The sequence below is a fragment of the Chlorocebus sabaeus genome, chromosome 1 (genome assembly GCF_047675955.1).
Source record: "Chlorocebus sabaeus isolate Y175 chromosome 1, mChlSab1.0.hap1, whole genome shotgun sequence".
NCBI classification, from domain to species: Eukaryota; Metazoa; Chordata; class Mammalia; order Primates; family Cercopithecidae; genus Chlorocebus; species Chlorocebus sabaeus.
Window position 1 is genome coordinate 33,863,729 of NC_132904.1, and position 26,351 is coordinate 33,890,079.

General features: G+C 37.4%; 1 protein-coding gene across 3 annotated transcripts in view; it reads left to right on the forward strand.

Annotated features, from left to right (window-relative positions):
• The window catches only part of DCDC1 (doublecortin domain containing 1), a 505,142-nt gene that overhangs the window by 397,324 nt on the left and 81,467 nt on the right, over positions 1–26,351 (forward strand). For all 3 annotated transcript variants that reach the window (XR_012093393.1, XM_008002854.3, XM_073017517.1), the window contains exon 22: positions 15,739–15,862. Coding sequence is in view for 2 of the 3 variants with exons in the window: in XM_008002854.3 (XP_008001045.3) it covers positions 15,739–15,862 (124 nt within the window). In the remaining variant the exon portion in view is untranslated. The remainder of the gene's footprint in view (positions 1–15,738; positions 15,863–26,351) is intronic.

Below are 26,351 nucleotides of genomic sequence, written 5' to 3' on the forward strand. Positions count from 1 at the left end.
CCACAAAGTTTGATTTTGCCTCTAAAGTAATAATCATGTTTTATGAATTAGGGTGTGAGCATCTTTAGAGGGACCATTTTTCTACCACAGACTATAACATATCAACTCTTTGTTTTGTAAATCTTGCAGTGGCTTTGGCCAAAAAAAAATCATTATTTAAGCATAAATAAATTGATTGGCAACAGTGGAATTTCAGTACTTAATTTTGAGAAATAATTTTGAGTAGGGGAATTTTATGATGTCTTGCAAATTATATCATGCAAATGATCTCTTACTCAGAAGTAAAGGAATTTGTGTGTTTATTTATGTTCTCTCATTTTAAAGATTTAAGAATTCAATAATTTTGAGTATCAATATGTGGGGAATTGAGAAGTTAGAATTCACCAGCTAGATTTTAAATGTACAGACTCCCTCCCTATACATTTCAAGACCCCTAGTGGATGCCTGAAACCACAGAAAATATCAAACCATATATATATTTTTATATATATATAATTTGATGTATATATTTGATATATATAACCACAGATAAATTATACACAGTAAGACAATAGCAATAACTAATAAATAAAGAATGATTATAACAATATGTTGTAATAATGGTTATGTGAATGTGGTATCTTCCCCTCTTTCTCTCTCTCTTTCAACAGGAGGTTTTGCTTTAGTATTTTCAGACTGTGGTTGATGGCTGGTTTCTGAAACTGAAGAAAGCAAAACTGTGATAAAGGGGACTACTGGAGTCCAGGTTAACTTATTCATTCATTGAATAAATAGCAGAATGTGTCCTACAGGCCAGATGCTGTTCTGAGTCCTGGGAAACCAAATTCCCAGGTCCTCTTTGTTGACTCTTCAAACCCCTCAGGAACAATCAGTGGTGCTATGGCCAGTTCTCTGCAGTACTTTCTACAAAACCCATGATTACCCTGATCACCTGTGTCACTGGTACCTGTTCCATTGGCCCATCCTACTCACCAAACTGGGACTCCTCAAGGATAGAAACTGTCTCACTTCCTGGGATCCCTGGCACCCAGCAACATAAATGTCGGTGCTGAAAATGTGTTGGATGGTGTTTCCCAAGGCAGACTTTAGACAAAGCATCCTTGTTATTTGATTACATTTGTGGACTTCCTACTAATATTCATTCTTTTCCCATACCTCAGAGCTCTCATACGTCAGCGTGTCTTTTCTCTACCTAACTGCTCTTGTCCTTTTCATGTGGGGTCTCTGGGGTGTTCTTTGTTTTTCAGTTTCTTATTCTTATTTCTCATCTGTTTCCTAAGATCTTTGATTGACACAGAACTATAATGTGACTCACAATAGACTATCTATAGACTTTAAGAGCTGTTTGGGGAAATATTTCTGAATTGAAGATACTTTTGAAAAGCTATCACTCACTTCCTTATAACTTCTAATCTCTTTGGACCTGTTCTGGGTAGAGATGGTTGAAGACTGTCAACGATTTCCTGGGTAAACACACAGAACCACCTTAGACTAGGCAAGTGGGTCCCCTGACCAGATCCCAGGCCCCAGGAGCCTTTACCTTGAAGTGTCTGCCTTGAAATCTTCTAAGATGTCTCTGGTGAATAGAATGCTTTAAGTCCAGACTGGGATGCTGTGGGTCCCTTCCCCATTTTTTCCCTTCAAGGCCCTCTCTGATCCTTTACTCATTGTGTGGGCTTGGACAGATAAGCTGAGAAGCTATAGATTCAGAGGGTAACCTGATGAGTGGATCATTCTTGCTGGCCAGCACAGTAGTTCTTTTGTGGTACGGTATTGTGTCCAGAATTGGTGGCTTCTTGGTCTCGCTGACTTCAAGAATGAAGCCGTGGACCCTTGCAGTGAGTGTTACGGTTCTTAAAGATGGTGTCTCTGGAGTTTTTTCCTTCAGATGTTAAGATGTGTCCAGAGTTTCTTCCTTCTGGTTGGCTTGTAGTCTCACTGGCTTCAGGAGTGAAGCTGCAGACCTTCGCGGTGAGTGTTATAGCTCATAAAAGCAGTGCAGACCCAAAGAGTGAGCAGCAGCAAGATTTATTACAAAGAGCCAAAGACTAAAGCTTCCACAGCATGGAAGGAGACCCAACCCGGTTGCTGCTGCTGACTCCAGCAGCCTACTTCTATTCCCTTATCTGACCCCACCCACATCCTGATGATTAGTCCATTTTACAGAGAACTGATTGGTCTATCTTACAGAGAACTGATTGGTCTCTTTTGACAGGGTGCTGATTGGTGCGTTTACAAACCTTGAGGTAGACACAGAGTGCTGATTAGTGCATTTACAATCCTTTAGCTAGACATAAAAGTTCTCCAAGTCCCCACAGGACTCAGGTGCCCAGCTGGCTTGGCTAGTGGATGCCATGCCCGCCAGTGCTGTGGGTGGAGCTGCCCCTCAGTCCCGTGCTGCTCGCCCACACTCCTCAGCCCTTGGGCGGTTGATGGGACCAGGCGCCAGGGAGCAGGGGGTGACTCCGGCAGCTCGAGAGCCCACGAGGGCGGGGCAGGTGGGGCGGGGCTCCGCTCGGCATGGCTTGGGCATGGCGGGCTGCAGGTCCGGAACCCTGCCTCACGGCCAGACGGCTGAGGCCCCGCGAGAATTCGAGCGTGGCATGTGCGGGCCGGTAGTGCTGGGGCACCTGGTGCACCTTCCGCAGCTGCTGGCACGGATGCTAAGCCCCTCACTGCCCGGGGTTGTGGGCGCCGGTCGGCCACTCCCAGTGCAGGGCCTGGCAAGGGCGCGCCCACCAGGAACTCGCCGCTGTCCAGTGAGCACCGCTCACAGCCCGGGTTCCCGCCCGTGCCTCTCCCTCCACACCTCCCTGCAAGCAGAGGGAGTCAGCTCCAGCCCAGAGAGGGCTTCCCACAGTGCAGTGGCGGGCTGAAGAGCGTCTCAAGCACCGCCAGAGTGGACGCCCAGGCCGAGGAGGCACAGAGAGCGAGGGCTGCTAGCATGTTGTCACCTCTCAGTATGGAGACTGGGCCTCAAGAATGGTACTGACATGAAGATTTTTGGGTGACTGTCACTCATGTCAGATACAGAACAGGTTCAAGCTCTGGACTTTGGATAATTCACTGCTATTCTTGAGTTTAAGTTATGTGTGTACACATATGTGTTGGCTTTCACCTGTGTGTGTTGTGACCATGGCACCACCTCTTGTCTATGGCAATCTTGCGTGGAGAATGGCAGCAGGTTTGCTTTATCCTTTGCACTCCTCCACTGGTGTCCAAGGGACTCATCCTGTCTGCAGGCTCCAAGCCACATGTCTGTTTGGCAGTCCTCTGGACGTTACCATGCCTATCTTTTCTGAGGGCTTTAGAGATTACTGCTCTGAAGCCTCAACAAGCCATTTGGATCTATAGCCTCTCGTGCCTCTGATCGATGTGCCATGCTCTCCTGTTGATCTTAAGCCATGCAGAAGAAAGGATGAACGTTTTTGTGGAAATGAGACTCATCATTTCATTCTGCCCACTGGCCCCTCTTCCATCCTCCCCACTTGTGGTAAGGGTGAGGATGTGGTTAACATTGGAAGAAACCACATTCTTGAATGCAATGATTGTAGCAGAAAAAGTTCGAAATATATATATATATGTGTGTGTATATATATATATATATATATGTAAAAAATTGGACTTATGTTGGTCTATGATTAGGCTATAAAATTCCAAAAAATAAATTTAACATGATTAGGAAACAAATCATCATTCACATTTTCCTGCATACTCTGGGGAACACTCGTACTTGGTTATCATCAGTGAACCCCAGCAATGACCTTTGAGGGAGTCTAGTATTCATGGATGGTGTGACGGATGCTGCAGTGTCATGAGTAATTGTGTTAACAGCATTGCATCATGGTATTAAGGAACTGCAGAGGCAAAGAGATCTATGCCCTGTCGATGCAAATAAATTCCAAAGAACCATGACAGTGGAACTTCTTGAAGGGAGGGATATGAAATTAGGAACTGCACATTCGATGATAACACAAAGAGGTGGTTCCTGAACCTAAGATAATGTCTAGAACTTATGAAGAATCTTCACATGCACCACTTGGGCAATAAACAAATGTGTAAGCATCTCTTCTCTGTCCATTATGCTAAATCTTTATCAATAAATCACTGTACCTCACACAGACCCGTAAGTTTTGGAATGAATTCTAAAATTGTGTTGTTTACATAGACAAGTACCCTACAAAAACTATTTTTCCAGGGCACTGCACACCCTTGGGGTGGCCCTGGAGATTAAAAAAAAAAAAAAAAAAAAAATTTAGTGCCAATATTTCTGAAGAGCTAACATTCCCTGCCTATAGGAGTGTTTCTTGAAGAACTTAGAGAAGTGGATGAAAATCAGAAGAAGGAAAAACAGGACAAGAATTTACAGAAACAACAATGAGAATTAGGAAAGATATGACTTAATGGTGGCAGAAACACATGAAAATTTCCCAGAAGTAGATAGCAGAAAAAGCAGTAAAACGTTCAGAGGAAGTGCACAGCAAAACGTAAAAGACTGGGGCAATGGAAACAAACAAACAAACAAACAAAAAAAAACAAAAAAAACCCAAACAAGATTATACTAGAAAATGTGTTAAGCTTGGCTGCTGTGGCAAAGAGACTCCAAAAAATTTAAGCTTACCCTGAAGCTCATTTCTGTTTGCATGACAGTTTATAGGTAGGTAGTATACCTACAGAGCTGGTAGGTGGCTCTGCCATTCTTATCATGTGGCTCCCACCTATGGCTCTAAAGCAGTTAGTCCAGCTCTTACCATCTCCCAGTCAGTGGGATGGAGAAGAGGGACCAGTGGAGTACGTGTCCAGTTGCTTTAAGGGTAAGGTCTGTGAGTGGTGCCTATCATATCCACTCACAACTATCTGGCCAGAACTTTGATACGTGGCTACACCTAAATGCAAAGAAATCTTGTAATAGCCAGGTAGTCAGGTACCCAGCTAAAAGTCTTATCACTACTGAAGGAAGAGAAAATTGATTTGGGGGATTAACTGTTTCTTTCTGATATGGACAAATAGAGGCAATCAGCACTTTAAGCAAAATTAGTTGACATAACTGAGGCTAGGAAATGACCAGTTGCAGATACAAATCGCTCTCTCTTCTAGCTCAAACTCTGTCTTTACTCAAAGAGTCATATGTGTGGGAGTTATATAATATCTTATACAATATATAATATCTATACAATTCTTCCTTGGTTTCTTGAAATGGCACCTCTCTTCTTCCCCTTCACCTCAAACTGTTCTCCTTGTATACAAAATTCATGTATCCTTCAAGGATTATCTTCCCTATGGTTTCTTTCTATAAAAAGCTAATATTATCTTATTTCCTTTTAGACTACGTGTTATAACTCTTGTTGAAAGTGCTATTTCTTTTTTTATTAGATTATGTCTTGTTTTTTAAAAAATTGCCAGCCCTCTGAGCTTCTTCCTAAATGATAAAACTTTCTTAAGAGAAGAAGTCACCTCAAAACTTCTTTTGTATTCCCTGTAATGTCTAGCTTGGTGCTAGGGGGAGAGAGCAAGTGCTCAATAGACAGCATTCATTTATCTTGTTTTCATTTAAATAAATATGGAAACTTTAGGGAGTTTATCCACCAAATATCTGAGGTATCAAAGCTCACCTACCTATCAAGCCCAGATAGGTGATAAATGCAACAGATTCTAGAACTCAGGGATCACGGGATCACGTGTGGTTCCAACATAAGCAGGTATTGTTGAAGAAGGGATGGGTTTTTTGTTTATAAATCTTGCACTTGGTAGAGACTACTGAGTTGCAAAGAGAGCTTTGCTTTTACACCAAGTATGAAACTCCGACTATGGGAGATAATGATAGGTTTTTAGTGCTGAATATAAATTACTCCTATGTATCCAGAATCTAAATAACCAGAAAGCTCAACCAACTAGAAAAACAAAACAAAATAGCAGGTAAAAGACTTATGTTAAAAGCTAACTTCCAAGAGATGTCAGGATTGGCTTTCTATCCATTTGTATATCCATTTATTTTTCTAGACTAAATATATATGTACTACTGGCAATTATTATTAATGTACCATATGTTTCTACCATATTTAATAATTAATCTTTTAAAAATAACTTTAGATGTGTTAAGGTGGTTAAAGAAAATCAGTTGAGAGGGATATAATATAAAATTATGGAAATTATGATGAAATAAATATTCTTTTCAGTGTCATTGTTGAAATGATTTCTTATTCTTAGAAACTCCCAGCTATGCAAGATGGATTATGATCATAGCACAGCATTCTCCCTCTTAGCCCTTAATTGCCATTAAAGTCCAGTTCTTGTTTTAAATAATTTGCTAGTTATCAAAATAATGTAAAGAGATAGGGCAAAGGGGCATGAATATACAACAAGGCAAATGAACAAATTTCAACTGTATTAGTTTGTACAAAATATTCCAGAAATAAATAGAATAATGTTTAATTTACAAAAATTATTTGATCTTTGTAAATTTTGGCTTGCAAACTAATAATGCTGCAGTCTTTAGTGTCTTATTTCTTTTAGGATGAAGTTATTTAAAGTTTAAATCTTAAAATAATTGTTTACATAAAATATTAATTTACCTTTAATATTCATTGTAAGTTGCAAAATAAAAATGGGCTAAAATATTTCATACAATGATACTGGTACTAGAGAGTAATATTTGATGTAATCAAGTTTCAGCTGTGCATCTAGCCTTTTAACCCTTATGCAGTGTTTAAGACCAGCTTGCCCATGTAGTTCCAAATTTGGAGTGACTTGTTCCCTGTCTAGAGTACAAGAACCTTAGAAAACTTCAAAACAGTTCAAACCCATGGAATTTTGATGGGCTATTTTCAAATTCCATCAAAGTAGGTCATTATTACTATTATTTTTTACAACCTATGTATTTATTTTTCTTATCCTTTCCTTTTTTTAGAGATGGAGTAAAGTCAGTCTTATAAACTGAATCCTATCAAAATTAATGCACAAAATATATTATTGTACCTGTATGAATAATATCCTGTTCACTGTTTCTACGGAAACATACCATTTTAAATTCATTATAAATACATTCTAAGTGCTATTATCTTGTTGCTTAGGTAATCCTAAAAACTGAAAAGTGGTCAGCTAAATAAATAAATAGCACCTTGTATAAAGCAAAACATTTAAAGCATTTCTTTAACAGTCGTGGGACGTGAATCTGATCATTTTAACCCTCATGTTTGTTAGACACTGCTTATTTGAGCTGGAATATGCTGGAATATCTATTATTTATCTATTATTTACTGTACCAGACCCAAATGACATATTGTCTAATTTTATTACTATGTTCATTACATTATTGGAAAAATACAATTTTGTCCTGATAGAATATGAAAAAGACTGTTTCTTTTCAACTAGGGCACATTTAGATTTGTTTTTGTTTTACTATTGATTTCCAAGAGTGCTAAATAATATCTTTTTGTTACAATGTGTACAGACTTGCACAAATTTTCATAATTGTAGTTCTATTAAAGGCACTGGACTCCAAAAAATTATCTAAAGTATTTTTGTTTTCTATTACTTTAAAAGATTAATTGAATAAAGCATTGTGGTGGATCTGTGGCTCCATTAATCATACTGAAATTGATATTTTTAATTCTGGATTTAGTTTTTGAGAGAGGAGATAACTGTCAATCAAATATTGACCAGATACCCTAATTTTTTTCTTTTAAATTCAGATAAATCTGGGAGTAAACTGTAACTTTGTTCATACCCCTATCCGTGAAAGTAGATACTCATAAAGTACCATAAATAGAATTTTGCCTTTAATGGGAAGGCAAAGCTAATAAAGACACTATGTTAAATAAATAAAATTGCCTTTGAAGCTTATTTGGCTATTGTGGGCTGTGAATATACATGAGTGTTTTCAAGTAGGTCCTTCCAAAGCCTGAGATGTTTTGTTTTATATAATGTTTCTATTAGAAACACCAATTGTTCAAGAACACCCCTATCCACACTGAAGAAAAAAATGGAAATATTAAATAGAAGCAAATTCTCCAAGGCCCTAGAAAAGGCTGCCTGCAAGCATTGCATGAATCACTGTCTCCACCTAGTGCTAGCTTTTAAGAATTAGAATTCCTGAGAACTTATTGATGCTGTAAAGTTCTAATTTGTGTTGTGCACATGTGCTGTCATTATAGCTGGGCCAGCTAGTGCCATTACAGTTAAGGGTCTGTCAGCTCTTCATTTATAAAGCAGAATATTAAGAGGTCTATTGCTTTTACATAAAAGGTCATGCTGTGTCAGAACTCTGCAGTCGAATGGCCTTTGCTCTGTGTTAATGTTTATTAACAGTGTAAGTTGAACTTGACTGGCTCATTTTAAAGACACCCTGATGGGCTGAAGTTATATAGGCACTGCAACCAGATAATGAAAAACTGTAGAAGTAAACTAAGGTGTGATTTTATATCCATACAAATATGTTTATATGTTATTACAAACATATAGTTGTTATATATTTATACTTGAAGATTAAATTCCATCCCCAACCCCAACTTCTTGGCTGAGAGATAATTTAGATTGAACTTAGACTCTTTTATGGCAAGATACCCTACCTAAGAGTATGATCAGATAGAGATTTAAATTGCTCCTCACCTATGTCTTTTGGTGCTTCAATTCAAGTTTCCTAGTAAACAGTAGCCTGAAGAAGTTTATATGCTACGGTTTTTTAGGAAGCGCAATCCCAGGTCAGCAAAAGAAAAAGAAAAATGAAAGCAGGGAAGGGAAGGAGGGAAATAAAGTACCAGGTGGAGTGTGATGGATTTGGCCATGGCTTCAAAATAAACTCACTTAGGACACCTTTCATCTGGGTTTGTAGGACCCATATATCTTGGGAAGGAAGGGAAAGGGATTTATTTATTGATTCCTCTTGTCCCTAGGTTCTAATTAGTGAAAGTTTTCCCCAAGAAGCATTGAGTCCCCCTCACTTCTGGGTTAAATTACTGATCCTCTGAGGGCCTTTTAGGCAGTCACTGGGGAAGCCAGAGCCCACGCCCTGTGGAGTAATATTTTATCTGAGACCTGAAGTGGTGGAATGACTGGTCAGCTCCAAGAAATGGAGCACTCCAGTAGTTCAGTGGGTATGAAGGAACACTCCATACCTATGAGCACTCCATGGTTCAGTGGGTATGAAGGAAGCTGTGCCAAAGCCTGGCCCTCTCTCTGGGAGTGAATAAAAGAATCGGTGCTGGTAGAAGATGAAGTGACTACAGTGGTGGCTAGGATCTTCACTGAATGTGTGAACAGGGAGAATAGGGCTGAGCGAATTTGGAGAGGCATGTAAACCGGGCCCAGTACAGTCCATATCTTAGGCCATTCAGATCCACTTGCACCTCTAACAATATCCCTATCTTATAGGAGAATAACCTGCCCTCAATTCTGCCTCAAGGGGTTGGGGTTATAGTTAAGTACTTCAATGTGGTCATCCATTGCAGTCTCCTAAAATGACTCAAAAAGGGTTTGCAAATCAAGCCTCAACCTTCACTGCTGCAGTTGGTCCTAAGACTCTGATTGGTAGACATCAACTTCCTCCTCTTCCATCAATTTTAGATTTCTCTTATTCTTGGCTAGTGCTTTGACTAGTGTGAGTTACTTTACCCAGGACTATATCCTTGAGAAGTCTCAGCCCTTAATGTATTTGCCCATACTAGACTATGACTGATGCAGTTGCCCGTTTCCTCTATTCACTGGGCATAGAAGCACTACCAAATGTCCCCAAGGTCCCCTGGGTTTCAGACCTTTGCCTCCACTGTGTAGCGGCAAATTTCAGTCCTCATGGCAATCAAGATCAATTCTACAATCACTCCCCAGGTCAGTGGAAGACTTATTGCATCCACTCGCAGAAGTGTTACCACAGTGGAAATCAGTACCCAACAAAGCCTAAGGTTTTAGAAATAGAAATACAGATTCTGAAGTAGATTTTTGAAAGTGATGGCAAGAAGAGCCAGTCCTCCCTCTACCATTGGTTTCTAAACCCATATATTCTAGCTGTTAAGGATACACCACCCTATATTGCTGGGATCATTGCATATACTGATCCTTTAGGATAACACTCCAGCCTTACCAGTGTTTCTGCAAGCTGGAGACTTAGTTCAGACTTCAGGGCCATTCTTTCATTATCTGATGCCAACTGCTTCTGGGAGATAATGTACAATGTAAGACAGGTGAATCCTGTGGTTCACTATTGCACCTCCTTTGCCATAAAATGGGTCTCTTAATCTGAGACAAGGTTGTGTGTGACATCAGGTCAATAGATAAACATTCTGATGGGGGCACTTTGGGTATCCTGTCCACTTGGTTGTTGAAAACGTCTTCTGTGATAGATGCTCTCAGTAGGCATTTACATGAGAAATAAAGATTCACAAGTTTTATACCCTCCCCATAGATCCATCCACATACTTTTTCCTCAAAATTCCATTTCCCTGATCTTCCGGGTTTTTTTTCTTGAGGCTTCTGATCAGCAGGTGAAATCATTAATAATGTATCAATGTATATCCACAGCTCTGGTTACCTATACTTTCTACAAAGTCGATGATCAAGTATTCCACTCACAGCTCAACCTAATGGGACAATTTCTCACCACTGTCCTTCAGGGACACATCCAAGTGGGACTATAAATGTAATAGCGGTGCACTCTGAGCAGCACTAACACATCACACTGACCTGTTTGTGAACCAGGCTTGAATTCTTCTGCTATTAGTCAAATAGTCATAGAGAAACTCTTTTCAGGCCATAGGTGTAAGTTAAGGGAGAGGAATCAGTGCAAAAACCTGGATTTGCTTGAGCCTGATCCTAAATATATCACTTCCATTGTACAATAAAGGATGTAGTTGCATCTGTCTTACCACATGTCATGAAGGATATTACCACATGATGGTTGGCTCAGTTTTCATAGTCACTTCACCATGCATGTCCCAGTTCTTAGTCTCAAAAATAGTGTTTCAATATACCAGGGATTGTTTTTCAAAAACGCAGTTATTTTCTGTTGCAAAGAGGATGATCTTGCTCAACAGTCTTAGGACCAACACTGCACCTCTCTTATTGGGCTTACCAGAGACTTAATACAGAATCCTTTATCACCTCAGATAGCTTTAGTACGATTGGGTCTGCCAGGTCAGAAGGAGGAAATAACTTTTGTCAGATGTTTCTATTAGTTCAGGTATGTTTTAAGAAAAACCTTTGGCTTTGGTAATGTGAAAACCCTGATGAGGCAGTTTCATTGGAGTTTCAGAGATGAAAATCTAATTGGAATTTGTTTAGGAGAAAAAGGGAAGAGAATAAAAAAGGAGATGAGTCTTTTAAGGACTTTGCTGCAAAGGGACACACAGAAATAAGGCAATAACTAATGGTGGATGTGAGTGTAGAGAAGGTTCTTTTTTTTCGTGTCAGATTATCAGACATTATGCAAAAGGAATGATGCAGAAGGGAAGGAAAATTAACAGCACAAAGCAAGAACAAAGTCCTAGATGAGGGAGGATAAGGATTCGAGGCACAATCACTAGTATTGGCCTTCAGTCAGAGCACAGACAGCTCCGCTATAGTGGAGGGCAGGAGGGCAGGCAGAGTGTATGGGTACAGAGGCAGGGAGCTGGGTAGATTTGCTGGCGGGAGGATGAGGAAAGTCTTCTGACCACTTCTATTTTCTCAGTGAGATAAGAAAGGCTCCAGCAGACATTGAGAAATGGGCAATGGGAAATGAGAGGTTTGATGAGAAACAAGTCATGTGCCCCTGAGGGGTTGGAGTCAATGGGATGGAGGAATGCAGTGAGATAGCCCAGTGGTGCTAGGGGCCACTTGAGGTTTGTGGTTATAAATTTAAAAGAGTAGTTGTCAACACTACTCGATCTCATGCTCCCTCTTTATAAAAAACATATTTTAATGACTTCTTTATTATCCTAAAATAAAATTTATAGTTAAGATAACCTACCCACTAATGTAATTTTAAAGAAATGGTTGAGCAGTAATAATTATGGAAATAAAAGAAAAGTAACTTTAAAGTAAAAGTAATATATATTATAATATAAATTTTCAGCACAGCTATTCTGGACAACATTACGTTTGCTCCTGTGCATAGAATGAACTGGATATGTGAACTATAAATACCAAAGGATACAACTATGTTGTACTGGTGACTCAAATACCACAAATGATAATGCTATCAATGATGTGATTTTTCCAAAATAGTGAACGACATAAAAAAAAAAAATCAGAGCTTCCCTCCTTGAGATATTGGAGGGAACTGAATTTCTATAAAATTCAGTGTGTATGAAAAAATACTATGGGCTGGGCATGGTGGCTTATGCCTATAATCCTTGCACTTTGGGAGGCCAAGGTGGGAGAATTACTTGAGGCCAAGACTTTGAGGCCAGCATGGGCAACATAGCTAGACCCCATCTCAATTAAAAAAAAAAGGTGTCATTTTATAAAATATAGTTTGGTTTTAGACTCCAATTTTCCCCAACATGAATGTTCAGAGGGAAATTTGAAAGTCTGTGAGACGCGGGACAGACTTTCCCATATTTTGAAGGATATTTTGTATTCTTGGTCTCCTGCCAGTTAGATGACAGTAGTGTCATCTGATCATTGTACAACCAAAAAAGTCCTCAAATTCTTAGACACTCCCTAATATATCTGTACTGCTCCCCCAACCACATTGTGATCTGATCATTTGTAGCGATTTCATTCATGGTTGTTTATGTTTTTCTCTAACCACTGATCAACTCTTCAAGTATAGGCTGCGTAGGAAGAGAACTGGACTTAACCAGAGTTGGTTTATATATATTTTTAAGTGAATACAGAGAAGGAGAAGGGGCAATGGGTTGAGGGCAAGCACAAGACAGTGGCTATGACGCTGGACCATGAATCTTAACTGAGTACAAAGGGAAGAGCCTACCTGGCAGGGAGGTTATGGAATATGAAGAAGTGATCAATGCAGTGGCTTGGATCATCTGGAAGAGTTGAGGAATTATTGGAGTAGAGATACTTAAATACATGAACTAGCGGAAAAGGAGGTGGTGGTGAAAGGGTGGTGGTGTTGAAAATAGGATTTTGGAAGTGGTGTAGTTATTTGTATTGACCAGTTTGAGGTTGTGTTCATGGGAAGGGTAGGCTGATATTTGAAAAGGGGTTAAAGTCACGGGAGGCCCTGAGAGGCTGGGGTGGATTGTCTACTTAGATAATGAAACGATGTTGGCTAATTACAGGAGCAGAGGTAGAGAGAACAAAAGTAAGCCAGAATAGTAAACTCTTCAATAAATGAGAAGAGAGGATACAAAACTGATATAAATGCAACCAGGAAGCGAAGTAGGTGTTATGGTCTATTGATATGTGCTTCAAAGCAACTGGGGATCTTTGGAAGTGGATGGAGTAACAATAAACTAGATATGGCTATGAGAAACAAGAAAGCAAGCTTTTATATCTCCAGGCCCAGCAGATGTTGACATGTGAATGAGAAAACTACAAGAAAGGTTTTCAAAAGAAGCAGGTTCTTGGAGGTAGACCACGTATTCCAAAAGATAAAATAAAATTGGTATGACTTAAATGTATGTGTTCGTCTCACTTTCACCTGCAGTTGTAGGAGCTTACCGCCTTCTGAAGTTGTTCGCTAATATTCCAATAACTCAAATATGTTGTCTGAATTAATGAACTTTCCATTTCTCTTTAGACTTCAGTTTGGATTGCTGGGTATTTATTGTCTTGTATGTAGCCAACACTCTACGAAACAAGATGTATAAAAAGCATTGCTCAGATAATGAATGTGTGATTTCACGGAACAAAGAAGAGAAATACAAGGCCAAGTACTATGGATGGATCTGATGGGGCTGAGGGATCTCAGAAAATTTGCAGGCTCAGATGACCATCATGTGCACTGGAAAATTATGGGTGATGCACTGCTCCTGCATTCTCATTCATTAATCAGTGATGTATTGTATTAGTAAATGTCCACAATTTCATTTCTAGGACCAGTATTTCTTAGCTATTATAATTATGCTCTTGCCACGATGTTACATTTTATTGGCTAACACTGATTTAGGAATTTTGCATCTTTAATTATAAATACAGTTGCTGTATCACATCTTAAATTACCACTAACTAACTTTATTATGAAGCTTATCTCCCCCCCATGAGATGAATTAACTAATTTTCTGTATCTTTATGGTTTAAAGTATTTTATATCACATGAAAAGATCTGTCCCACATTCTGCAAAGTTATATGAGCAGGAGCTCATTTTTAGTATTTTCTATTTCAAATTTGTGAGGTTTTCTTCCAGAAATTCATTTATTCATTAGAATTATTGTATTTATTAATATATACATGCATAATATACTCTTGCTTTTCATTTTGTTAATGTTAAGTATTTAGTTCAATTTTCCTGTTTGGTTTGTCTTACATTCTCATTCACCTAGATTTATTTGCAAGAGATTTGCTATTATATTTTTTATTTCACAGACATATTTTGGGGGTTGTTTCTACTTTTTGCCTACTCTTAATAGTGTGCTGTGAGCTTTCATGCACAAGTATTATTTGAATACGTACTTTCAATTCTTTTGAGTTTATACATGGGATTGCTGGGTCATGTTGCATTCTAATATTTGACTTTCTGAGGAACTGCCAAACTGAAAAACACTTCTTTGGACCATTCTGCTGAGGATCTACTTTCCAAGTTATTGATTTCTATTTGAACCTTTATAATAATTTCCATTCACCTATTTTCCTTAGGACAATTTTATATTTAAAAAATAATAATTTGAGTTTAATGCTTTATTAATTTCCCTTCTCTACTTAGCTTTTAATAAATTAGCACTTAATATTATAAATTTATCTTTGAATATAATTCTACATGTATCCTGTAAGATTTCAAGTACATTATTTCATTGCTTACTAAATATCTATTGATCACATTTTTTTTTCCCTCTATCTGGTACCATAGAGTGTTAGGGGAGAGAATGTGTGTTTACTTATAATTAATATATAATTAATATAATACTTATATTACTTATGATAAATATTATAGTTATATATAATGTAATTAATATAATTACTATATAATTAATATATGTAGTCACAATTGTGAAATTGCATTTATATCTGATTTTATTTTCCCATTTGTCACAATATATGACTTATTCCATTTTTATTTTAAAATTATATTAAAGTTTATTTTGTGTATATATGGCAAATATTACAAATATTCCATGAATTGTTGAGAAAGATATATTCTCCATTAGCCTATTACAATGTATATAAATACTTACATTTATTAGTTATAGCAGTCAGATATTTTATGTTCTTATTTTTTACTTTAAAAAAATCTGGTACTTTGTAATCTGTTGGTCTTTTAATAATGTATCCGACAATAATTGTATGTCAGTTAACTTCTCTTTTACTATCTAAAGTTTTGCTTGATTTTTATGTTAATATTGTTATTTATGTCATTGTTATTATAAAAGGACTGTTATTCTACTTTACCTTTTGCCTCAAATACAGTTGTCTAGCAATAACATTGCCGATTTTACCTTAATGCTTTCCTGATTTTAAAATTTATTATTTTTTAGTAAGTTACTCTCAATTGTGTTTCTTTACACAGCAAAATTTCAGATTTGGGTTTTTAATTCAAACTGAGTTTTTGCCTAGTATATAGTAAGTACTCAATGAATAAAATGAGTATTTTAAAGTGATATTTAACCTTGCTAAATTGCTTTTTGTATTTTTATCTTTTGTTTTAGGTGGGCCATAAAACATGAAGGAACCAATAAGCCAGGGCAGTGGAAACATTCCAGAGTTGAAAATCCTCTGTGGAACAAGCTTACCTACATGTGGCCTGTCCTTCCCAGCGGCCAACTTAATGAGGTTGTGTTGCTTAGCTTAAGAGATGGTCATTGAGACTTACTTTAAGGCCCAGTTGTGTGGTCAAGTTCCTGACAGCTTCCATATAGCTTTTGAATTGCAGCTGTTAGGTGCAAGGTATCAAACTTGCTAATTCTGTTGTTCTATCAATTAATTAGAAAGATGTGTTTAAGTCTCCCATTATGGAGATGAACTTATCAATTTTTTCTTGTAATCTGTCAAATATTGCTTCATATAGTTTGAGATTTAATTCTTAGGCACACACGTGTTCAAAATATTATATCTCCCTGGTGAATTGAAACTTCTATTATGATGTAGAAACTGTCACTAGCTCTAGTAAAAGGCTCATTTATCCAGTACTAATAGAAACATTCCAACTTTCTTTTGGTTATTGTTTTCCTAGTATATCTTCCTTCTACCCTTTCCTTTCTGTGTTTATATGTTCTTCTGTTTTAGAGGGGCTCCCAGTAATCAGCATATAGTTCATTTAAAAATTTTATCTGGCAATTTTTGTCTGTAAAGTATTTGGTCTTTTCTATGTGTTGCAATTACAAGTGTGCATTGTATTTGGATTATTATGTGCTTTCTATTTGTCCTGGCTTTTCTGTTTTTTCTCCTCACCCCATTCTTGTGTTCTTTTAGACCAATTTTTTTTTCTCATTACATTTTCCCTGTCAACTAGTTTGGAAATTATACCCTCTATTTTCATTCTGTTTATTTCTGAACATTTTAGCTTGCATACCTAAATGATCAAAGTCTAAAGTTAACAAATATTTTAATTTGTTACTTTCTTCTCTCAAATAATCCAATCATATGATTTGTGACTTATATGCTATTATTATTATATAGTGTAATTTTATATTTTAATAATTTTCCATTAGATCATTTTTAGAGTTATCCCCAATTTTTCATCTTTCTGGTTATAATTTCTTCTTACCTTCCAGTCCTTCCACCTGGGCTACTTTATTTTAGCTGAATACAACCTTCTTTTAGTTACTGTCAGCAAGCTCTTCTCATTTTTACTTATCTGAAAATGTCTTTATTTTGCCCTCATTCATATAAGGTATTTTCACATAGCAAAGCAAATACATCATCACGGACTTCTTTCCATTGTTGTTATGGAGAGGTCAGCTATCACTCTAAATGTATTCCCGTGTAGGTATCTATCTTTTTTCTCTGGTTGGTTTTAATATCTTCTCTTCTTTCTGGTATTCTACAGTTTCAACACAATGTATCTGGGAGCAGATTTCTTTTTATTTATCATCCTTCAGATTCTAAGATTCTTTGGGGTTCTTGAATCTGTGGATTGGCATCTCGCAGAATTTCTGGAAAATTATTACCTATCAACTCTTCAAATATTTTCTCTCTTATATTCTCCCACTCCCTTATTTTTTCTTTAAAAATTTATTTATAATTATTATGGATACATCATAGTTATACATAATTTATGAGACACATGTGATATTTTGATACAGGCATATCACATAGTGTATAGTGATAAAATCAGCGTAATTAGAGTATCCATCACCTCAAGCATTTATCATTTCTTTGCTTTAGGAACATTCCATTTCTACTATTTTGGTTATTTAAAAATATACAATAAATTGTTGTTTAGTCATTCTATCATGCTACTGACTACTAGATCTTATGCATTCTATCTAAACTGTAGGTTTGTACCCATTAAATAACCTCCCTTTATTTGCTCCTCCCCACTACCCTTCCCAGCCTCTGGCAACCATCATTCTAGTCTCTATCTCCATGAGTTAAATTTTATTTATTTTTTTGCTCCTACGTGTGAGTGAAAACGTGCAATATTTGTCTTTTTGTGCTTGGCTTATTTTACTTAACAAAATGTCCTCCAGCGCCATCTGTGTTGTTACAAATGACAGGACTGCATTCTTTTTTATGGCTGAAATACTTCATTGTGTATACATACAACATTTTCTTTATCCATTCATCTGTTGATGAATACTTAGGTTGATTCTATATTTTGCCTATTATGAATAGTGCTGAATAGTGCTGCAATAAACAAGGGAATGCAGACATTTCCTTGATGTATTGATTTCCTTTCTTTTGCATGTATATACAGTAGTGGTATTACTGGAACATATGGTAGTTCTATTTTTAGTTTTTAGAGGAACCTCCACACTGTTTCCATAATGGCTGTACTAATTTACATTCCCACCAACAGTGTAGGGTTGGTGGGAGAAAAGGTTTCTCTTTCTTCTTATTCTCACCAGCATTCATTATTGTCTTTCTTTTGGATAAAATTCATTTTAACTGGGGTGAGATGATACTTCATTGCAGTTTTGATTTTCATTTCTCTGATGATTAGTGATATTGAGCATTTTTGCATATACTTGTTTGCCATTTGTATGTCTTCTTTTAAGAAATGTCTATTCAGCTCTTTTGCCCGTTTTTTTTGTTTTTTGTTTTTTTTTTGCATTATACTTTAAGTTCTAGGGTACATGTGCACAACGTCCAGGTTTGTTAAATGCATATACACATGCCATGGTGGTTTGCTGCACCCATCAACCCATCATCTACATTAGGTATTTCTCCTAATGCTAATCCTCCCCTAGCCACCCACCTCCCGACAGGCCCCAGTGTGTGATGTTCCCCTCCCTGTGTCCATCTGTTCCCATTGTTCAACTCCCACTTATGAGTGAGAACATATGGTGTTTGGTTTTCTGTTCTACGGTTTGTGTGATGAGAATGATGGTTTCTAGCTTCATCCATGTCCCTGCAAAGGACAAGAATCATCCTTTTTTATAGCTGCATAGTATTCCATGGTATATATGTGCCACATTTTCTTTATTCAGTCTATCATTGATGGGCATTTGGGTTGGTTTCAAGTCTTTGCTATTGTGAACAGTGCCGCAGTAAACATACATGTGCATGTGTCTTTATAGTAGAATGATTTATAATTCTTTGGGTATATACCCAGTAATGGGATTGCTGGGTCAGATGGTATTTCTGGTTCTAGATCCTTGAGGAATCACCACAATGTCTTCCACAATGGTTGAACTAATTTACACTCCCACCAACAGTGTAAAAGCATTCCTATTTCTCCACATCCTCTCCAGCATCTGTTGTTTCCTGACTTTTTAATGATTGCCATTCTAACTGGCATGATATGGTATCTCATTGTGGTTTTGATATGCATTTCTCTAATGACCAGTGATGATGAGCTTTATTTCATATATTTGTTGGCTGCATAAATGTCTTCTTTTGAGAAGTATCTGTTCATATCCTTCACCCGCTTTTTGATGGGATTGTTTGCTTTTTTCTTGTAAATTTGTTTAAGTTCTTTGTAGATTCTGGATATTAGCCTTTTGTCAGTGGATAGATTGCAAAAATGTTCTCCCATTCTGTAGGTTGCCTGTTCACTCTAATGATAGTTTCTTTTGCTTTACAGAAGCTCTTTAGTTTAATTAGAACCCATTTGTCTATTTTGGCTTTTGTTGCATTGCTTTTGGTGTTTTAGTCATGAAGTCTTTGCCCATGCCTATGTCCTGAATGATATTGCCTAGGTTTTCTTCTAGGGTTTTTATGGTGTTAGGTCTTAAGTTTAAGTCTTTAATCCATCTTGAGTTAATTTTTGTATAAGGAGTAAGGAAGGGGTCCAGTTTCAGTTTTCTATATATTGCTAGCCAGTTTTCCCAACACCATTTATTAAATAGGGAATACTTTCCCTATTGCTTATTTTTGTCAAGTTTGTCAATGATCAGATGGTTGTAGATGTGTGGTGTTATTTCTGAGGTCTCTGTTCTGTTCCATTGGTCTATATATCTGTTGTGGTATCAGTTCCATGCTGTTTTGGTTACCGTTGCCTTGTAGTATAGTTTGAAGTCAGGTAGCATGATGCCTCCAGCTTTGTTCTTTTTGCTTAGGATTGTCTTGGCTATGAGGGCTCTTTTTTTGGTTCCATATGAAATTTAAAGTAGTTTTTTCTACTTCTGTGAAGAAAGTCAATGGTAGCTTGATGGGGAGAGCATTGAATCTATAAATTACTTTTATAATTTTCATGATTTTGATTCTTTCTATCAATGAGCATGGAATGTTTTTCCATTTGTTTGTGTCCTCTCTTATTTCCTTGAGCAGTGGTTTGTAGTTCTCCTTGAAGAGGTTCTTCACATCCCTTGTAAATTGCATTCCTAGGTATTTTATTATCTTAGTAGCAATTATGAATGGGAGTTCACTTATGATTTGGCTCTCTGTTTTTCTATTATTGGTGTATAAGAATGCTTGTGATTTTTGCACATAGATTTTGTATCCTGAGACTTTGCAGAAGTTGCTTATCAGCTTAAGTAGATTTTGGGCTGAGATGATGGGGTTTTCTAAATATACAATCATGTTATCTGTAAACAGAGACAATTTGACTTCCTCTCTTCCTGTTTTAATACCCTTTATTTCTTCCTGTTGCCTGATTGCCCTGGGCCAGCCACTTCCAATACTATGTTGAATAGGAGTGGCGAGAGAGGGCATACTTGTCTCATGCCAGTTTTCAAAGGAAATGTCTGTTCAGCTCTTTTGCCCATTTTTTTTTAGGTTATTTGATTTTTTTTTCCTATTGTTTGAGCTTCTTACGCATTCTAGTTATTAGTCCCTTCTCAGATGTGTCATTTGCAAATATTTTCTTCCATTCTGTGGGTTGTCTCTCTATTTTGTTGCTTGTTTCTTTTGCTGTGCAGAAGCTTTTTTAGCTTGACGTGATCCCATGTTTTCATTTTTGCTTTGGTTTCCTGTGCTTTTGTGGTATTACTCAAGAAATTCTTCCCAGACTATTCTTGTCCTGAAGTTACTTCTTAATGTTTTCTTCTAATAGTTTCATAAGTTTACATCTTAGATTTGAGAATTTAATTCATTTTGAGTTTATTTTTGCATATGTTGAGAAGTAGGGGTCTAGTTTCATTCTTCTGTTTATGGATATCAATTTTCCCCCAGCACCATTTATTGAAGAAGGTGTCCTTTTCCCAGGGTATGTCCTTAGCATGTTTGACAAAAATGAGTTCACTGTAAATGCATGAATTTATTTATGGGCTATCTAGTCTATTCTTTTAGTCTATGTGTTTTTATGCCAGTACCATGCTATTTTGGTTACTATAGCTTTGAGGTATATTTTCAAGTCAGGTAATGCTTCACTCTGTTCTTTATAGAAATCTGATTAGGTGCACACAAGACCTTCTTATTTTGACTTCCATGCCTCTTAACTCCTCTTTAATATTTTTTATCTCTTTGTATCTTTATGATACACTTTTGCATCATATTTTCAGACATTTTTCTTCCAGATTATTAATTTTCTCTTCATCTTCGTCTAATATTATTTAAACTCCAAGGATCAACCTGTGATATGAATCCCCAATGATTATTTTTCTTCACACAGTGAAAACGTTTGAGATAGTCCGTTTTACTTGCAACATCCTGGAAAAGTATTATTTACGGTTTACCTTTTCAGTGAAATTTAGCCTGTTGTGATTTTTGTTTTATGAAGGGAGATGGTCTCCTATTAGATCTTCTTCCTTGGCTGACCTCTGGAATTTGTTTCCTGAGCCCTTCCTCTGCAAGATCAAATTCCATTCAGATAAAAGCTAGGTTCAGCATTCTGCTTATCTCTCTGGATCTCTAGTATATATTATTTTATTTCTAGGTCAATGGCACAGTCTAAAAGATTTTTTAGAAATAATTTATCCTGACTTTTTAGTTGTTTGCAGCAGAGAGTCAATCAACTTGTCCATTTTGTCATATTTTCTGGTCTCAACCAAGTTTTTATTCTTTCCTCTTAAAAATCCGGATCCCTTGTGCTTTCTCACTGATTGAATCAATGAGTTGCAGCACTTTTGATAATGAACAGATGGAGTCTGAAGCCAAGAAGTCATTGCTTTGGCCCCTAAAGATGTTCTTAAACTTAGACTGTAGTGAAGCAGCATTCTGGAAAACTGAGTTTTGTTTAAAAAAAAAAAAAAAAAAAGGAGTTCTTCAAAATAGCAGAAGCCTTGTGCTGGACAGCCTAAGCCAGTGTCTGGATGAATTCATGTTTGAACCTCAGGGTTTGAGGGCCAACATGGAGCCAAGGGTGAAGGGGTGGCATAGAGAGACAAGGAGGCCCAGCATGAGCCAAGAAAAAAGACTGTGAGTTGCACTGATTTTTCTACAGAGGTTCAAGGAGGATGAGGCTAAAACCAGAGATCAGGCAGGATAATGTACACCTCTGCTGGTGGTAAGCAGGTGCCAACAGGTTGTCTAGTAGCCAGAGAGGGCAAGAGGCATGTCCTTAGAGGTCTCTGAGAATCCAGGACATCACAAGTACCTAAATATGGACACTGTGGACCTCTTTCCCAATGGTATATGATTTATTGAGCTTTCATCTGAACTCTGAAACCATCTTCAGGGGGAAAAATGTATCTTTGAAAGAAAACAACAGTCCTGTTAAGTTTGAACCTTCAATTTGATTGAATAGGTAGTCAAAAGGACAGAGCTAAAACATGAACAAAAAAAGAGGCTGTTTTAAATAGGCAGAAACTGGGACACTTCTAGTTGGAATATCAAGCTTCCCACCCACCTAATGGATGGACAGTGAATAGAGATGCCTCACAAGAAGAGACTTTCTTATGTAGGGAAAGAGAAAAAATTATAATTATTACAAATTTCATAGATTGTGCATATCTATCTCTCTATGGATGGATGGATGGATAGATAGATAGATAGATAGATAGATAGATAGATAGATAGATAGATAGATTTTTGAGATGGAGTTTCGCTCTTGTTACCCTGGCTGAAGTGCAATGGCATGATCTTGGCTTATTGCAACCTCTGCCTCCTAGGTTCAAGCGATTCTCCTGCCTCTGCCTCCCAAGTAGCTGGGATTACAGGCATGTGCCACCACACCTGGATAGTTTTGTATTTTTAATAGGGATGGGGTTTCACTATGTTGGTCAGGTTGGTCTTGAACTCCTGACCTCAAGTGATCCACCTGCCTCAGCTTCCCAAAGTGCTGGAATTGCAGGCATGAGCCACTGCACCTGACCAATATTGTGCATACATATATTTAACTTGGCATAAAAGTACAAGTAATTCAGTTAATTAATTGATTTAAGTGATTAATGGTAATTATATCAGAAAACCTAAGTGAACAAAGTTCCTTTTGTTTATTTTTTTATTATTATTATTTATTTATTTATTTATTTTGAGACGGAGTCTCATTCTGTCGCCCAGGCTGGAGTGCAGTGGCGCAATCTCGGCTCGCTGCAAGCTCCGCCTCCCGGGTTCACGCCATTCTTCTGTCTCAGCCTCCCGTGGAGCTGGGACTACAGGCGCCCGCCACCGCACCCAGCTAATTTTTTGTATTTTTAGTAGAGAGGGGGTTTCACCGTGTTAGCCAGGATGGTCTCGACCTCCTGACCTCGTGATCCACCCGTCTCGGCCTCCCAAAGTGCTGGGATTACAGGCGTGATCCACCGCGTCTGGCCCAAAGTTCATTTTAATATTTACCTTAAAAATGACATTTTTGGCCAGGCGCGATGGCTCACGCCTGTAATCCTAGCACTTTCGGAGGCTTAGGCGGGAGGATCACGAGGTTAGGAGTTTGAGACCAGCCTGACGAACATGGTGAAACCCCGTCTCTACTAAAAACACAAAAATTAGCCGGACATAGTGGCAGATGCCTGTAGTCCCAGCTACTGAGGAGGCTGAGGCAGGAGAATTGCTTGAACCCAGGAGGCAGAGGTTGCAGTGAGCCGAGATCTGGCCACTGCACTCCAACCTGGGAGACAGAATGAGACTCCGTCCCCTGCCCCCATAAAAAGACATTTTTGTTGATGGTCTTTGATTTGACAATTACATGATCTTAAGCATGAATACAAACTACTCCAAAGTTCTCTAGGCTATTCAAACAGAACCATAGCTTTTGTGTGGAGTAGATAAGTTACTGTACCCCAACAGAATTCTGGCCCTTACTTGTAAACTGAAAAGAAAGAACTAAGGCACTATAGTAGCTAAAGATAGACAAGTTGACCATGTATTTCAAAATGACTCAGTCTAACGGTCCTCCTACTTCTTGAAATGTCTGAGGAAGAGAACAGAATACTTACCAAGCAGGGAAACTTAGATAGCTCTTTTAAAATTAAGTACAGTGTATTTCACTTAAAGTCTGAATCCATCTTATTTGAAGGAACCATATTTTCTTCCAGTCCTATTTTCAGGCAATTGATTTTTTTTTAGCAAAACAAGCTCTATTTCAGTGAACAGTTACATGCAATTCATATTTTGGTTGGAAAGCTTTCCATATAAATAAACTGTGATTAGGAAATACGACATTCATATTGTGGCATTCAGAATACTTTGGGTACCATAAGCATAAATAATAATTTTATACCAGATTTAAGTTTCCAGTTTTACTATTTATTTGACCATTATTTATTATATATTTAGGCAATGCAGACAGAGTAAGGAAGGAGACAGACATGGTTCCTAACTTTGTGAAGCTTACAGATTAAGAAGTATAAGCTATGAGTCAACAAGGAAGAAACCAGAAAAGGAAGGAGACAGAGTTGATGAATCAAGGAGAAGGAAGGGAGAGAGAAGAAACTCACAGAAAAAGTTTGGTGTCCCAGAAATCAAGGCTATTCATTGAGCCAGTTTATTTAGTCATAACGTCACTATGAAGAAAGATCAACTGGGCTGACTGTCTAAATGGGCCTGAAAATTAAGTAAAAATATTAAATGTAGGAAAACTATCTAACAAACAACACCATGAGTGAGACTCTAATTCTCTTGTTAGTTCTTTGATGAGAAACTTTCAAAATAGAATAACTAAGGGAAAATTTAAGGAAGTATGAACAATATAGAAATATGGAATTATCTTGGTAATGTCTCAAACTGCATTAATACCAAAGATGTACTTCTCAGTGGTGACAGCTGCTTTGAGAACTGATTTCATGCTGTCCTCACTTTTAAATATTATTCATACTAAAAGGCAATTGATAATAGTTTTATGAACAAATAGCATTTAATATATCTAGGGATATCCGTATTTTTAAAATATAGTAAAGCTGTATTGAAAACCAAGATTAATAAATTCTTTTGGTTTCTTTTGTGACTAAGTTCACTGGAAAAAAATTAGAGGAACTCAAGTTATTTTCTCACTCCATGGGAGAAAAGTTGTGAATTGAGAAATTGTGCTTCTAAACACTTAAAGGTAAGGAGCAATGGATTTTCATATTCAAGGAAGAAATTGTGGTAAAAAGTAAGATTAAAAAGATGTAAGATTTTGGAATGAGCTGTTGGATAGTTATTTTAAAATATCTAAATTAAAATATATCCATTTGGATGGGCCGTGCCAGACAGAAGAAAGTTAAAAGTGTATTACTCTGTTGAGAGATGTAATAAATACCTACCAGAGTAAAGAGGGGGGAAAAGGAGACATGGGAAGGCTCAGGAGAGAACATTGAAGAATATATTGTATTGTTAATAGCAAATAGATAAAGGAGGACCAGTATAGCTACGAAACTTAGATTGCTGGTTAAGAGCTGGACTCCCAAAACAAACACATGCTGTCTCTGTTATGAGAGAGAGATGAAAAAGAAAAAGAAGAATGATCAATTTAAGGGAGCACTATAGCTCATCTAGGATCTCCTAACAGTGGAGCTGTGAAATAGAGCAGTGTGAACACACAGAAAACCAATAAAGACATGAATGGGAACGTAAGAATTCCAACTGAGAAACTGGAGGGAGAAGAACTAGCACTCCAGCCAGTTTAATTACATATCTGTACTTTTTGTTGTCCTTCATTATCCCAATACCATATTTCTCTATGTCTATGAAGGACAGAATGAAAGTGCCTGAAACACCAGAACAAGAATTAAAGCAGCTTAAAGGAAGAAGCGACAGTAGTAGTTAGCATTTGTAAAGTTTTGAAACCCAAGTTAACTTTTTAATCTCATTTAATTGGATTTCTGTGATGCCTCACACTAAAAAGAGAAAACTCTTGGGCTTCCTTCATCTTACTGGAAAGTAGAGGAAGCCATCCAAAGACAGCAGTACTTCAGTAGTGCCAAAGCCAATGTCTGCAGATGCTATCACTTGTCATGGGACAAATTGGAAGTGAGAAAATGTAGAAATAGCTAGGAGCTAAGACAGCACACTTCAGATATGTTCATCAGAAATATAGCATACTTGGGATATTGAAAAAAACATTTCCACACCCTAAATCTGTGAATCAACATGTATCAGACAAAGCATGAAGGAGAATCTTGTTTCTTTTGCCTTTCCCTGCCATGGTTCAGAAAGAAAGAGAGATATATTAGCTATTTTATACCAAGACTTCAATGCAACAGTAATTTTCTAATGAGATTCCCTCACCATCTCTGTCACTTGCCTAGTCCTTGCTTCATAATCTTTTATGACTAAAACTAGTATAAAACTTGCTGTTCTCCATCAACTAAATTGTTCAGTATCTCCGCTATAGAATAGTTATAGACAAATCCCAAACATA